General features: G+C 38.5%; 1 protein-coding gene and 1 pseudogene across 1 annotated transcript; both read left to right on the forward strand.

Moving 5' to 3' along the window:
• The first annotated feature begins 591 nt into the window (after positions 1–591).
• LOC128512012 (UDP-glucuronosyltransferase 2C1-like) lies at positions 592–16,879 on the forward strand (annotated as a pseudogene).
• Positions 7,672–8,415, forward strand: LOC128512016 (UDP-glucuronosyltransferase 2B31-like). The gene has a single exon (XM_053485110.1). The coding sequence runs from the start codon at positions 7,675–7,677 to the stop codon at positions 8,413–8,415; it is 741 nt and encodes a 246-aa protein (XP_053341085.1). The 5' UTR covers positions 7,672–7,674.
• Positions 16,880–17,366: the final 487 nt, after the last annotated feature.

Genomic DNA, 17,366 nt, shown 5'->3' on the forward strand with positions numbered 1-17,366 from the left:
AACTCACTGCATCTCCTCATGTTGCTCCTGTCGTATGCACTGATGCTGTAGACACATTGTGGTCTGGTCTGGGGTTTTGTTTGCTCATCGTATGTGCCGTCAGAGCTTCAGTAGCTATGAGCTTGGCCTGACATCCCTGTTTCAGCAATAGACCTTGTGAGACCAACTGAGCAAATGCTAACCATTAAGCCACAGTACAGTATATATTCAAAGTGTTAAGAATTACTTGAGGTTTACTCGGTGGCATATCGTACTGTGAGTGATTTTACCAATTCCCTTGCTGTAGAAAGTGCAGCCAGACCCCACCCCATCTACTTCTGAGTGACAGAGCTTCCCAGTCAGTCCCCTTGCCTCGCGCTCAAACTGGAATCAGGGTAATAACGAGATTAATTACCACACACGGTGAGATAAAAAAAATAAAAAATAAATGCAACATGCAAACAAGCGATAGAACCCAAGTTTGATCTTTCATTTTCGCGCGCTTTTATTTGTTCCGCGCCCGGCATTATGCCGCCCTGGTTTGACCAATGGGAAGCGCAGTCTGTGCTCTCTATAGGGAGAGGAGGGGTTTCCTTCTTTCCACTGACTGTATTCTAACCTGTAATAGTTCTTCATTTCACTTCGATTCACAAAAGCTAGGAAATAAAATAGCGTCCCGTATCGCTTCAATACGGAACACAGGTGCTTCTGCTTTCAAATACGGAACGATTTGGCAGAACGATTGGCAACTACCATCACGGTTGGCAATATTTAGCTTTTTGTTTGTTTGTTTTTAGGACTCGTGGTTCCATTGGTAAAATAGCATAAATGAATCATGGGTAATGTATACCAGTGAGTTAAAAAAATACAACGCATGTTATGTTGAGTTTCGTTTTCAAGGCGCGTGATGTTCGCCGTCTTTTCTGTTTCAGGGATTTAAAAACGCTAACAATGTCATTTTGGGTCTTTACCGCGCTCCGTAGAATCTCAGTAGTACGCGCATAACGCCTCGCGGGCGAGCATTCTCATTCCTAAATGCGCGCTCCCTGTGCCGTTTTCACGGGGGCGGGGCTAAGAAAACGCATCCCGATGGGAGAACCAACTTCGACAACGGAAATGGAGTGGCATATGTTCCAGGATAATTTTCTATTAACTTAATATTTTTGATATACTCTAGCTAAGTTTATCGCCAAATTCTATTTTAATCTATTTATCATTTTCTTTAGCTCCATCTATCAAACCTTTTATCGTGCTATTTTTAATATTTAGTCAAATTAGGTGTTGATCCTAATCATCCTTGCATAATTTATGTTCCCGTTTCTGCTTGAACATCTCTCAACCATCTCTAATCTTATAGTCCCAGATAATTTAGACTTCCTTTTAAAGTTACTCCTGCCTTCTTCCCTAAGTGCACCTTGTTTAGAGATGGATTAAGTCCTGCCTTAAAACTCTCAAAGCTCAGACCACGTGTGTATATATAGTTTTATATGTACTATGTTTTTACATTACTATGATTAGTTTTAGAGATTGTGCAATGTAGAGTGACATTTCTTTTCTTTTTTTTAGCACAACCAAATGTAGGAACATAAGTTAGTAATAAATTCATTGCATTATCTTTAATTAATAATCTTTTATTATATTAACTTATTAAATCTTCCATGCCACTACTGCTTTATTGGCATGGCAGATACTGTATTTACATTCGTATTGCCCAAGTGCAGAAATACACAAGAAAATAACAGGAGTAGATAAAGCAAAAGAGAAAAGAGAGAAAATAAGAAGAGAGTAAATATAAAAAAAGTAATAATTAAATGTATATAAAATAAAACAGGAGAGACATTTAGCTCTGCATTCAAAGATAAAGTGGCACTCGTGAAAATTATTTGAAAAAAGAAAAGCAAGGTTAATAATAATAATAATAATAATAAAGGTTAATAAATAATAAAAAAAAATTCTCACTCAAGCTAACGTTTCCTAGTTTGCCTCTGGACGAACATGTCATGTATAATGTCCACTTTTTGTCCACTTTTTTAACCACAACATGGTAAAATTGTTTATGTTCTTTGTGGTAACAGATGTACAATGCATGACACCAGGCACAGAGAGATCTTTCTGACACACATGTATGTATTTAAATGTGTCTCTGCTGGCGTCCATAAGCTTATTAAAGCTTACAGCGGGCGCTTGTTTATTTATCTATGAAACTTTTAAACTTTACACCTAATATGATGAAATCTATTTTATTTCATTTTAACCACTCACTCATCTTCTATACCGCTTTATCCTGTATGCAGGATCGCAGGGACCTAGAGCCTATTCCAGGAGGCGGGGAACACCCTGGACAGGGTGCCAATCCATTGCAGGGCGCACAAGCATACAAACACTTATTCACACACTTTGGGCAATTTAAGAACAATTAGCCTAATCTGCATGTCTTTGGACGGAAACCGGAGTACCCAAAGGAAACCTACCAAGCACGGGGAGAACATTGGAACTCCATGCATACAGAGACAAGAATCGAGCCTGGTCGGGAATCGAACCCAGACCCTGGAGGTGCAAGGTGACAGTGCTAACCACTACACCACCATGCTACCTCATTTTAACCAACCAAATGCATATATAAACATGACTGAGCAAAAACTAAATTAAATAAATGTAAAACCCGAAATTTTTTTAAAATTAACTATTTTATCTATACAAACAAATACAAATCAAAATTTTATTATAAACAATAATAAAACAAAAATTCTCATAGAAATATCAACGCAGATATTTAATTTATGATCAAAATTTCTAAACAAATTGTGGTAAAACGCAAACACACACATATACTAAACCTTATTTACAGATTAGGATTATAAACACTATGCTCCTAAATTATCATTCTTTCTGGGGCGCCCTGAACCCCCATGCTGGTTTTGAAATTTTCTGCCTTACGTTTCTTTTCAAATTTTTTTTTTTTGGGGGGGGGATTTTTCCAATTTTCTACCCTAATTTAGTCGTAGCCAATTCCTCCCTGTCACTAGGGGGCTCCAACATTAAGGCTACTACTACCACTCTGCCGGGAGGGCTGAAGACTATCACGTGTTTCCTCCGAACCACGTGACGTCAGCCGACCGCATTTTTTCGAACTGCTTGCTCACGCACCATTAGGGGCGGAGTAACACACTCGGTGGAAAGCGCTAGCCGCTCCTTCCGCGTGCGCGAGCTCACAGACGCCCCTGATTGGCTGTAGAGCCGTAATTAATGTGGGAGCGCGAGTACCTCTCACCCCTTCCCCCTGAGAGAGCTCGGCCAATCAGCTCTCTCTAGACCTCCGGCTGTGAGAGGAAAACAGCATCACCCGGGGTTCGAACCAGCGATCTCTGGATGACTTTTCAATTTTTTTAATTTTCGACATTCTTGTTCTATGACTTTTTGTCTTAGTTCAGGAGTCATTTTATCCCATTTCTTCCAGCCCAATATATTTATTTTTTAAACCTCCTCTCAGGCTGATATATTTATATTCTGTCTTAGCTGTGGTGTACCCCGCCTTGTGCCCTATGTCTCCCGCGATAGACGATGAAGATGACCTTTCTCCTCTGCCTGTTCCCTTTTCCTTTTTCTTTAATTAAATTAGTTCTCCTATCATATTTTACTGCACACTCAATGAGCTATCTATTTTAAGTTTCAGGACCCATCAATAACACTTCATTCAACCCCGGGGGAGCTGCAGCTCACAATACTTTTGCAATTTCTGTAACATCTCTCAGGTAGTATAACCTTAATTATGTAGAGCTTAATTATTCACATATCTGCTGTTTCAGCTGAGGTTTTCAACTAGAAGAATGTTGCTGTTTTATTTTAGCATATGAGCTCTTTGATGTCGCTCTAAACTATAGGTGGTACATTATTACCCTATGCAAATTTACTCCTTGTTGTATAACTGCCTTATTAGCCCCCCCATCTGCTTCCCTTGATTTAAAAATGCGTTGCGTTTTTAAGTTATATCTACAGTCATGGCAAAAATTGTTGGCACCCCTAAATTTTTTTTTTATTGGAACAAAACAAAAAAAGGGAGGAAAAAAAGCTAATTTGACATAATGTCACACAAAACTCCTTTAAAAAAAACTCCAAGTCCATGGGCTGGACAAATCTATTGGCACCCTTTTAAAATCATGGATAAATAAGATTGTTTCAAGCATGTGATGCTGCTTTAAACCCACCTGGGGCAAGTAACAGGTGTGGGCAATATAAACATCACACCTGAAAGTAGATAAAAAGGTCGCTTAGTCTTTACATTGTGTGTCTATGTGTGCAACACTAAGCATGGACAACAGAAAGAGGAAAAGAGAACTTTGTGAGAACCAAAATTGTGGAAAAATATCAACAATCTCAAGGTTACAAGTCCATCTCCCTTTTATTGACTTGAATATGCAAGAAGTTACAACTTAAGCGAAATAAAGAAATGTAAGCGAGATGAGGATAACTAAGCAAAATTTTTCCTAAATAAAATAACATAAGTACATTGACCAATGACCTTAAAATCCTTTAATCTAAAAATTAAATTTAAGTACATCAGAGCTCCGTATATACACTGGATCTTCGACTTTCATTTTTACAACATTTCATGGACATGCAAACTTTATTTTTTTACAATAAATAACATAGACCTGTGCTAAAGATTAACAAATACACATGTATGTTGTACACATCTTTCTATCTATTGCAGGTTTCCTGCTCTGGCTTAGTCCATGTGAGAGTTACAAGGCTGATTGTCCTGCCGTCATGAGTGCATGTGGAGGAGCTGCTCTCTGTCTACTGTTTCTGTTTGGTCTGATCCAAACTCCGACATGTGTGACAGCAGGAAAGGTCCTGGTCTGGCCTGCAGAATTCAGTCACTGGCTTACCATCAAAATCATCATAGATGAGCTCATAGCAAGAGGACACAATGTGACGGTCGTTACCCACAGTGCTACACCGTCTGTAACAACAGATACGTCTCCTGGCTACAATGTGGAGATCATACAGGTGCCTCACAGCAAGAAAGACATGATGGACAGCGTGAACAAAATTTTAACATACTTTTTGTATGACCTGCCGAATACCAGCAAGATCCAGGCTCTTCTAAAGCTTTTGGATTTTGTTGGGGAAATGTTTGAAAACGGAACAGTTTGATGTTGTTCTCACAGACCCCAATATTGTTTGTGGGGATCTGCTAGCACAGAAGCTCAACCTGTCATTAGTGTACAGTATAAGGTTCACATTTGCAAGCATGATGGCGCGAATGTGTGGCCAGCTCCCAGCACCACCATCCTATGTCCCAGCTGTTGGCCTGCTTTACACAGATCAAATGGATTTCCTGCAAAGAGTGAAAAATATCTTGTTTATTGTTTTTAATGACATGATGTTTAATCTCATGGCAAGACAGAAATGGAATCACTTCTATACAGAAGTCATGGGTAAGTGATAATCTCTCATTGGGCTGCAGGTTATAGAAATGTAAGATTTTACAAATATACAAGGAATCCAGAAAGCATATTTCTGAATTATTGCTATGTTCTAAAGATGGGGAATGCTATGTTTTAATGATCATTATGAATCACAATTCTTTTGTATGGCAATTTGAGTATCGCCACACTAACCCCAAAATATATTTCTTAAAAACACAATTTTACATTCATAACAGAATTGAATGGTTTTCTTATTTTATTAGGCTGCTTATTTTTACATTATCAAAAATCACATGCGTTAAAAGTTTGCAATTTGCCTTTTTTCTCCAAACTCCAAGCGAATAAATCCAAGACCCACTTATTGCACAAGCTTCGTTAGTTGAAAATCGCTTGCGTTAGCAGCTGCGCATTGTCACAGCCACTCAACCTGCTCGCCCGCTGTCAAGTCGAGTTTTGAAACTTTGAAGGCATTTGAGGCGGTAAAATGTTGCTGTTTCTTTATAATCATACAGGTGGCGCACTCTGAACTATTCACATATTTTCATCCTACCACAAGATTATAATAACATTTGTCCATGTCCCTATCAGTTATCTAAGGTCATCAACTGCATTGTAAGCAAACAGTTGTTGGGCAACACTCAGATTTATCACCAGACTACAAAGCAGAGATCATACCCATGCCTTACAGCAAGAAGGACGCTATGGACACTTTGAACAGGCTTTTAAAGTACTGGACGTATGTCCTGCTGAATATCAATACGATCCAGGCTGTTCTAAAACTCATTTAAGTAATTAATAATATATTGAAGCTGAATCAAGTATTTTGCAGTGAGCTTTCTGCACGTTAAGATCTGCTGGAGAAGTTGAGAAAGGAACAGTTTGACCTTCTTCTCACAGACCCTTTTTTTTTTTGTGGGGACCTGCTAGCACAGAAGCTCAACCTGCCATTCATCTACAGTATACTTTTGGGAGAGTTATGGAGCGAACCTGTGGCCAGCTACCAGCACCACTATCTTATGTGCCAGATGTTGGGCTGGCTTACAGTACATGGATCACATGGATTAACTGCAGAAAGTAAAACATTTTTTGGTTGTTATCTTTCAAGATATCCTGATTCATCTCATAGTTATGGTGAAATGGGATCCCTTCTATACACAAGTTATGGGGAAATACAATTCATTTGTGGTTGAATTTAGGCTGCAGGTTTAAAGATCACAGTGGAAAAATACATATCATTTTAGTTTAATTTAGTTTAGAGACAGTAGTGTGCCAAGTAGTAGAAATAGTAGCCAAGCAACTCTGCATGTAGGTTGTTCCAAACTAACCATCTTTTGTGGATGTAGACTGCCTTAAATCATTCTGTCTGTGATAACTTGTAATATACAGGATGCTACTTTAAATGCTGATTAAGCAGCACAGTAAAGAATATGCTGCAGTTTGATCTTTGATCTGGCAAAACCATATGAATAACATGAATTGTTAAAAAAAAAAAGATAAATTTGAAATGTCAGAGGTCAAAATTAAGGAGGTGCATAATTTCTGTATTCATTTCTTAAGCCTTAATTACAGCCCTGTTCATGCGTGAATTTGATGAACTTGCATCATATCCATGTGAAAGCTTGGAAAAGACACTCCATCATATGGGTGTGTGTTCTTGCTGTTCGACAAACTTGTCAGGGCTGACCGTTAAGCGTATCAAAGCGACAGACATACTAAGCAATTTTGTTCGCAAATTTAAACTTAAGACATGGCCAAGAGGTGCAGTTCAAAAAGGTAGAAAAAAAATGTGGTAAACTATCTTATCAGTACTTGGATACATCATACTTTTCAAAAAATGGTTTGGAACCATTGTGGTTTGGAACCGGAAAATTTCTCATTATATGCGTATCCAGATTGTGTGCAGTGAAATGCTTTCTAAGAGAGAGCTTGTCAATTTACTGGAAGACCATTTCGATGGTCCATTCTTCTCATGTCTGACATCTTCCATTTTTTAGCCATCCTATTGCTTCATAATCGGACATGAACACAGCATTACTTTCCTGAGTAATTCGATTTGTAGTCTAGGAAAATGTCAAAGCATATCAAGGTGCAGTTTACTGACCTTTACTACAGTCATATGGGCGATGTTTGAGATACCTGCTCTGCTGTTGGGAGTAAAGGTAAAAGGTTGTTTTGTCTTTTCACGTTATTGACGGAACGGTTTACTGGTTTCCTGCTCTGGCTCAGTCCATGTGAGAGCTACAAGGCTGATGGTCCTGCCGTCATGAGTGCATGTGGAGGAGCTGCTCTCTGCCTTCTCTTGCTGTTTGGTCTGATCCAAACTCCGACATGTGTGACAGCAGGAAAGGTCCTCGTCTGGCCTGCAGAATTCAGTCACTGGCTTACCTTTAAAATCATCATAAATGAGCTCATAGCAAGAGGACACAACGTGACAGTCGTTACCCACAGTGCTACACCGTCTGTAACGACAGATACGTCTCCTGGCTACAATGTGGAGATCATACAGGTGCCTCACAGCAAAAAAGACATGATGGACAGCATAAACAAGGCTTTAAAGTTTTTTTTGTACGATATGCCGAATACCAACACGGTCCACGCTTTTCTGAAGTTCACTGAAATTATGAACGAAATGTTTGAGCAGAATAAGGTATTTTGCAGGGAGCTTTTTGCACGTGAAGATCTGCTGGAGAAGCTGAACCAGGAACGGTTTGATATTGTTCTCACAGACCCCATTGTTGTTTGTGGGGACCTGCTAGCACAGAAGCTCAACCTGCCATTTATTATCAGTGTGAGATTCACATTTGCAAGCATTATGACGCGAATGTGTGGACAGCTGCCAGCACCACCATCCTATGTGCCAGCTGTTGGCCTGCTTTACACAGATCAAATGGATTTTCTGCAGAGAGTGAAAAATATTTTGTTTATTGTCTTCAATGATGTGATGTATAATCTCATGGCAAGACAGAAATGGAATCACTTCTATACAGAAATCATGGGTAAATGATAATCTCTCGTTTGTGGTTTAATTTAGGCTGCAGGTTAAGAAACATTGTTTTTAGGAAAAGATATTCAATCTTAAAAAAGAAAAAGAATGAAAAAGAATCCAGGAAGCATGCTACTGAAATAATATTGTTTATTAGATTACATGCAGTAGTGGTCAACATTTAAGCCAATCAGCTCAAGACCTCTGTCTTTTGTGTCTGACAGCTATGATGCTCCCAAATTACAAGCTCTGGAGCTGTAAAGTGGTGCACTGGGTAGCATTATCACCTTGCAGCTTAGGGTCTTTGAGTTATAACCCAAAAACATTTTTTGCCTGTCCATCATTTTGCAGGTTCTCTGTATGTTGCCAGTGTTTTTTTTCCTGGGTTTTGCAGTTTCTCCCCATTGTCCAGAAAGATGCATGTAGGCAGACGTACAATGCTTAGTTGCTCATAAGTATAAATGAATGTGTGAACGAACAGTACTGTGTGTGTGTGTCCATGTGATGAACTGGCATCCCATCTAGCTCGAAGCTCAAGGTAGGTTTCTGGACCACCCTGTCCTTGACCAGGATAAATACCTTACTGAAGATTTCTATTTCTGGTGAATACAGTCATTGGCTCAACATACGCAATATTAATAAGGAGCTTGTAGACCAGAATCACAGCATGACCATTCTCACACACTTTGGTGGAGCATGGTCGAAAGAAATGGATCAGATTCCTGTCTTTTGAAATCAACATGGAGCAAGACACGCAAGGAGAATTTTCTCACCCAATGACTATTCAAAATCTTAAAGCATTTCGGAACATAATGTCTGGAATGTCTCGGTACACACAGCTTGTATGCAGTGAAATGTTTAATAACAGAGATCTTGTTACGTTTCTGAAGGATTTGCAATTCGATATACATCTGCTTGATCCCATACTCATGCTCAAGTCAGACATCTTCTATTTAATTTTTTTTTTTAGCCATCCTACTGCTTTATGATAAGATATAAGTGCAGCATTCGTGATATAGGAAAATCAAGGTTCACTGATCATTTACTGACCTTTACTACATATATTTGGGTGATGTTTGAGATACCTGCTCTGCTGTTGGGATTAAAGGTCAAAGTTTTTTTTTTCTTTTTTCACTTGATTGGCATAAAAGTTTTCCGGTTTCCTGCTCTGGCTTAGTCCATGTGAGAGCTACAAGTCTAATTGTCCTGCCGTCATGAGTGCATGTGGAGGAGCTGCTCTCTGCCTTCTGTTTCTGTTTGGTCTGATCCAAACACCGACATGTGTGACAGCAGGGAAGGTCCTCGTCTGGCCTGCAGAATTCAGTCACTGGCTTAACATCAAAGTCATCATAGATGAGCTCATAGCAAGAGGACACAACGTGACGGTCGTTACCCACAGTGCTTCACCGTCTATACCGACAGATCCATTTCCAGGCTACAATGTGGAGATCGTACAGGTGCCTCACAGCAAGAAAGACATGATAGACACTTTGAACAGCCTTTTAAAGTACTGGACATACGATCTGCCGAATACCAACATGATCGAAGCTGTTCTGAAGTTGATTAAAATAATTGATGATATGTTGAAGCAGAATCGAGTATTTTGCAGTGAGCTTTTTGCACGTGAAGATTTGCTGGAGAAGTGGAAAACGGGACAGTTTGATGTTGTTCTTACAGACCCCATTGTTGCTTGTGGGGAACTGCTAGCCGAGAAGCTCAACCTACCATTCATCCACAGTCTGAGGTTTAGTTTTGGGAGCGTTATGGAGCGAATGTGTGGCCAGCTGCCAGCACCACCATCCTATGTGCCATCCGTTGGCCTGCTTTACACGGATCACATGGATTTCTTGCAGAGAGTAAAAAATATGTTGTTTAATGTCTTTAATGATATAGTCTTTAATCTCATGGCAAGAGTGAAATGGGATCACTTCTATACAGAAATCTTGGGTAAGTGATAATCTCTCATTAGTGATTAAATTTAACTTGCAGGTATTTGAAATTCAAGATTGTACTACTTATAAATATGTATATATAAAAAAAGAATTCCTGGATGCATATTGCTGTAATAATGCTATGCACTTGCATTTTTTTAAGGCCAATTTGTGTCTGGCAATACTAAATTTTAAAGCACAAGCACTGAAGTTAGCAAGGATAGCTTAAGGTCCCCAATTTGGATCCTGAACTGGTTTTCTGTCTGTACAGACATTCACATGTTCTTTGTGCGTTTGCATGGGTTTCCTTTAAGTTGTGAGGTTTCTGCATTATGTGTTTTCTCCTCGATGACAAGCTTGTCAGGGCTGACCTGTAAGTTTATCAAAGTAAATCAGACACATCAAGCGATTATTTCCGCAAATATATACTTAACACAGGGCCGAAAGGAATGGTGTAACTTCATGTCTTTTGGTTTGGAACCAAACTGTATTTATTCAATAATTTTTTAATGTAGAACTTTTAACAGTGGTTACCTGATCAGAGGCCAGTAGTAGGTAATTTACCACTTTAACCAATGCTGCTCTCATTTTATGATGTGACCTAAATCCTGACTGATATATTTCAGGAATGTTATTCCTATGTAGATATAAGCATGTTGGGTGCAGTGGAGTGTTCTGTGTTTGGTAACGGAGCTCCTGTGACTTTATTGAAGGATTTATATTTCGATGAACATCTGTATTACCCCTTGATGCCATGATCATGCTCATGTTTGACATATTTTAAATTTTTAGTTATCCTTTTGCTTTGTAATACCAGACAAATATTGCATTATTTTCCTGAGTCAGTCTTAGTCTGAGAAAATCAAATGTCAAAACATATCAAGGTGCAGTTTACTGACCTTTATTACAGATGTTTGAGGTACCTGCTCTGCTATTGAGAGTACAGGTCAAAGATTGCTTTTACATGATTGATGAGGAGGTTTGCTGGTTTTTTGCTCTGGCTTAGTCCATGTGAGAGCTACAAGGCTGATTGTCCTGCCGTCATGAGTGCATGTGGAGGAGCTGCTCTCTGCCTTCTGTTTCTGTTTGGTCTGATCCAAACTCCGACATGTGTGACAGCAGGGAAGGTCCTCGTCTGGCCTGCAGAATTCAGTCACTGGCTTAACATCAAAGTCATCATAGATGAGCTCATAGCAAGAGGACACAACGTGACAGTTGTTACGCACAGTGCTACACCGTCTATACCATCCGATCCGTCTCAAAACTACAATGTGGATATCGTACAGGTGCCTTTCAGCAAGAAGGACGCTATAGACGTCTGGAACAAGATTTTAAAGTACTGGACATACGACCTGCCGAATACTAACATAATTCAAGCTGTTCTGAAGCTGAATAAAATAATTGACGAAATGTTAGAGCAGAATCGAGTATTTTGCAGGGAGCTTTTTGCAAATGAAGATCTGCTAGTGAAGTTGAAAAAGGAACAGTTTGATGTTCTTCTCACAGACCCAATTGTTGCTTGTGGGGAACTGTTAGCAGAGAAGCTCAACCTACCAGTTATTCACAGTTTAAGGTTTACATTTGGGAGCGTTATGGAGCGAACCTGTGGCCAGGTGCCAACACCACCATCCTATGTGCCATCCGTTGGCCTGCTCTACACAGATCACATGGATTTCTTGCAGAGAGTGAAAAATATGTTGTTTATTGTCTTTAATGATATAGTGTTTAATCTCATTGCAAGAGTGAAATGGAATCATTTCTACACAGAAGTCATGGGTAAATGATAATCTCTCATTTGTGGTTTAATGTAGGCTGCAGGTCTTTTGCCTCTGAAGGCAAAAATTATCTAAAATAACATCCTCAGGAGTTGTAAAGTGGTGCAATGAGTAGCATCACTTTGCAGCTTAAGGTCTTTGGGTAGATCCTAAGATGTTTTCTCGCCGATCCAGAGTTTTGCAGGATCTCTATATGTTGGGATTGTTTTTTCTACTAGGTTCTACAGTTTGCACTGTCCAGAAACATGCATGTAGGTTGACTTGTTATGCTAAATCGTATAAGTAAAAATGAATGTGTGAGGTGATATGTCAATACAATAACCTGGCATCCTGTCTAGGTAAAAGATAAAAGTTTCTGCCGCATCATATCCCTGACCAGGATAAATGCATTACTGAAGATAAATGAATAAATGAGAATGTTTGAAAATGCTGGCACATTGTGTTAGAAATATTTAAGTGATCTTATTAGCTCTTATTACACCTTTTCCAATAGTCATTCTGAATAGGTTCTTTATTAATGATCTACCACAAGATTAGAATGACATTTGTCCAAGTTTCTATCAGTTATTAGAGGTCATCAACCACATTGTAAGCAAACAGTTGTTGGGCAACATTTCTCCTGTTTTTGGCAAGTTGTGACTATTTTATTTGATAGGAACAAATCTTGTATCTGCTCAGTTATTTTGTTCCTGAGCTTATCTGGAATAGCTCAGAATGGCAGTGTGTCTGGTGAATACAGTCCATGCTCATACAAATAAACATAGTCAAAAGGAGCAGTTGAGATTCATGCCTTTTGTAACAGGAGGTAAACAACATGTGGCAGAACCTCATCGGTGTATGAATGCAGAAAAGCCCACTAATAAAACCTTTTGGAACCTGATGTCAGTGAAATACTAGTAACTTTACTAATTCCTAGTGACTTTACTAAAGTTAAACTTTGCTAAAATTAGATGTACTTCCATATGACCCCATGATGCCATGTCCTGGCTGGATGTTTAATGTTTGAGCTGTCTAGTTTTATTTCTTTCCAAATCACTTTGCGCCCCAGGGGTGCAACTTATACCTTCTTATGGGTGTATGTTCTAACACAGCTTGCAAGCTTCTTCGAATGTGCTAAATTTTATATGCCTACAAAATTCTTGCTGTGCATTAGAATCCTTTAAAGTTGGTCTCAATGTTAAGTCTATGGGATTTAAAAAAAGTCATAGCACCCCATTTCCAAATAAGCCGCACGATTTGACACCTCTTTCATGGGGCTACGACAAACAGTACTGGACTAGTTTTGCGCCAAAGTTTGTAGGGAGGAATAATTTAAAAAAAAGAAAAAGAATAATAAGCCTGCAAGATAATACAAGTGATGCTTTGCTTCGCAAGCACCACTAATTATATGTTCTACATTGTATAGAAAAATACACCTAATACAAACTTGGCCATTTTTGCTGTTGTGCTTCACAGGCAAACCGACAACATTATGTGAGTCACTTGGTAAAGCTGACATCTGGTTAATCCGCACTTACTGGGATTTTGAATATCCACGACCACTCCTCCCAAACTTCAAATTTGTTGGTGGATTACACTGCAAGCCGGCAAACCCTCTACCGAAGGTAAGTTTATTGTACTGTTTATTCTTTTGTATTCATACATATTATCTTGCTTTCTTATAGAAGTTGAACACCCCATTGTTTTCCTGATTCATATTCACTGGTTTATATTCACTCAAAGTGCATACAAAGGTGAAGCTGATTGACCTTAACTACAGATCTTTTATGATTATGAAACCTTTACGACATCACTTGTGTTACTGTGCTGTGGGTGAAAAGGCAAGAGTTCTTTGTCATTGTGCAATCCTTTTTTTGCATAAGCACATCACATCTATCTCACAGAGTAAAGCCTGTATTACCTCAATATATTGGGAAACCTCAATATATTAATCGCCTGAGACTTGATTGTATTTAAAATGATTAATAAATTAGAAGCAAATAGCAAAAGAAAAACTCACCTGTCTCATTCATGACTTTGCATTTTGTGTTTTGTTTTTTTGTAGGAAATGGAGGACTTTGTCCAGAGTTCTGGAGATAATGGTATTGTAGTGTTTTCTTTGGGCTCCATGGTAAAAAACCTCACCAAAGATAGAGCAAACACCATCGCTTCAGCACTCGGACAGATTCCACAGAAGGTCAGAATTCACACAATGAAAACTGCACATTTAATTGCTCAAGGATTTTATGTGCCAAGAAGCACCTTTGGCAGAGTTACAGAGATTTCCCTCCATCCATTGTCTATACCACTTAACGTGTGTCGAGTTGTAGGGGGCATAAAGCCTAAGCCAGGGAACTTAGGCCACAAGACAGCATAGACCTTGGATGTGGCGCCAACACATTGCAGGGCAGAAGCACACACTCACATTCACACATGCAGTCATTCACCATAAACACCTTGGAAATGCCAGTTAACTTTCAACTCATGTCTGGAGGCAAAATTCAAACCCCCAAGTCTGGATGTGTAAGGTGACAGTCTCGCATGTATTTCAGAGACTTGAAAAACACAGCCACAAAATAAGTATAATTATAAAGTTTATTTGATTATATAGAAAGTGTTTTTATGGTGCATGGAGTAGTTTTGGTACCTCACAGCTAAGCTCCTGGGATTCCTCTGGGTTCTTTTTTCTCCTTCCAAAAAAAAAATTAATGAATAGGTAAAAGCGACAAAGAATTTCCAATACGTTTTGATCTAGACTAGGATAAGATCCCTCTTACGTTCTGATACATAAAAGATCTGTATATTATGTATATTTTCAGGTTTTGTGGCGATATGCAGGCAAGAAACCGGAAACTCTTGGTCCTAATACGAGAATCTATGACTGGATTCCTCAGAATGATTTACTAGGTAAGAAACATCTTCAATTTAGCTATATTATCACATTCTGTTAAAGTTAATACAGTAATGATTTGTAACTACAGGACATCCTAAAACCAAGGCCTTCATCACCCATGCTGGGACTAACGGATTATATGAAGCTATTCATCATGGAGTTCCAATGGTGGGTCTGCCGCTGTTTGGTGATCAGCATGACAACATATTTCACATGCAAAGTAAAGGAGCTGCCATTGTGCTTGACTTCAACAAAATGGAGAGCAAGGACTTGACGAAGGCTCTCAATGACGTCATTAACAATCCATCGTGAGTTGATGTTATGATTTCATAAAATGCTGCCTCTTTAGTATTAAGATCACTTTGCGGGTGCTTAATCCATCCATTAAGGAACCTCTGTAGTCCAACTAGGGGCCATGGAGGCCAAATGTGACCATTGTATTTATTTCCATTTTTTTGACTGTGGTAGGACCAAGAATGCTTAATATGTAACAGGAAATGTCATGGTGGCAATAGACTGAGATGATCAGCCCATGTGTTTTTAAATCCTAAACAAGGATTCTGGCTGCTCATTGACAGAACCACAGACATCTCCAAAAATATCACAATATTAGAATACTTTTGTTGGTATTTATGTTTTTTTTTTTTATCTATCTTTTATCTAAAATTTTAACATTATCATCACAAACTTAAACACACCCTACAAATCCCAGGGGTTCACAATTCCCTGAATGTGAAACCCTGAGTTAAAGTTATACTTTATGAGACTCTGGTCTCATGCAGATACAGTCTTATTCTCTCTCTCTTTTTTTGAACTATGGGGCTCTCTGGAAGCGGTGTTCTCAATTATTGTCAAAATTTCAACAGTCTGGTACATTAGTCTATGTTGTTGTGGAATATGGGCAGACAAAAAAATAAAAAAATATATATATATCCATATATCCATACCTGTGGCATTTGCTCCTGACCCCCACCCTTCATCTTGCATTTGCACACAAAAAGGCAGTATGTCATTGTTTCAAGGTTTCGAATCTGTTGCTTCCCTCGGATCTGTTCACCAAGAGGTACCCATAGTGCGAGCAATAAATCCCCAGTGTCTCATGCATTTTTCTCTTCATATATGTCTTCACGCAATATAACACAAACTTTAATACTGTCTTTCCTCAGCTACAAAGAAAGCATTATGAGGCTATCGAGAATCCACCACGATCAACCGATGAAGCCGCTAGACCAGGCTGTGTTCTGGATCGAGTTTGTGATGCGCAATAAGGGGGCCAAGCACCTGAGGGTTGAAGCTCATAACCTCACGTGGTATCAGTACCACTGCTTGGATGTGGTAGCCTTTTTGCTCTCCATAACTGCACTGATTGTGTTCATCTTTGTGAAAACGTGCAGTTGGTTATTCAGAAAATGTTTCAAAAGGACCACAACAAAAAGGAAGAGAGACTGAAAATAAATCTGAATATTGATTATAAATTATTTTTTTATGTTGGGATTATAATGCTCTGTATTAATTATACATGTACATGTCAAAGATTACTTTTAAATGATTACATCACTACAGTACTGGGAAAAAAACAATGAAACAGATTTTTTTATTTAGATAGATTATTTTTAGATTTTTACAATGTCATTTTATTTTTTTAATAAACCTTAAAACATTTTTAACTAAATTTCTGATAGAATAAAAATATTTAATTATACTTGCACATTATGCAAATGAATGTAAATGGCTACACATCTCTATTATAATTGCAGGGCCTTGTGAAGTAAAGCCAAAATTAAACCAAGTTACAAAACATTTTATAATAGAATATGTGACTGTGCACAGAATAAACCAATCACCAATCAAAAATTATCATACAACTGCTGTCTGTGAACTGTGATTCTAATTTACCCCAAATAAAGATAAGCCATTTCTCAACATCTTGTAGTCATACTTCTGCCATGGTTCACAGAGCCCTTACAAAGCATGGGCTCTTCTTGCTGCAAGGTATTGAGCAAAAGGATGCTTTTATGTACTGTACTGTAATAATCAACAAGTGGATAAAATATGTTGTCATATTGACATTACCAAGAACAGAATGGCCTTCCAAAAATTTAATGACAGAGGAAAAAACTTATCAGGGAGGCTGCAATTGACATGCAACAACATTAATGGAACCACAGGAATATCTGGTCATGTGACAACAATTTCTAAATATGTCTTGCATTGTATTTTTTGGTAGGGGTGGCTAGATGGATCCCCTTCTCTCATTTAAAAAGAAATTCAAGCCTACTTAAATTGAGCCAAATTACCTGGCAAAGTGTATGCGGCAAGGCATGATTTTTTTTTTTAGGCATAATTCTAGAAGATATAGACAGAAGCATACATTTGGGAACAAAACTTTTTTTT

This window comes from Clarias gariepinus, chromosome 24 (assembly GCF_024256425.1).
Source record: "Clarias gariepinus isolate MV-2021 ecotype Netherlands chromosome 24, CGAR_prim_01v2, whole genome shotgun sequence".
In the NCBI taxonomy this organism is placed as follows: Eukaryota; Metazoa; Chordata; class Actinopteri; order Siluriformes; family Clariidae; genus Clarias; species Clarias gariepinus.

Bases quoted from the DNA above. Each gene is read 5' to 3' on its own strand.
- LOC128512016 (XM_053485110.1), top strand. From the start codon at position 7,675: ATGAGTGCATGTGGAGGAGCTGCTCTCTGCCTTCTCTTGCTGTTTGGT.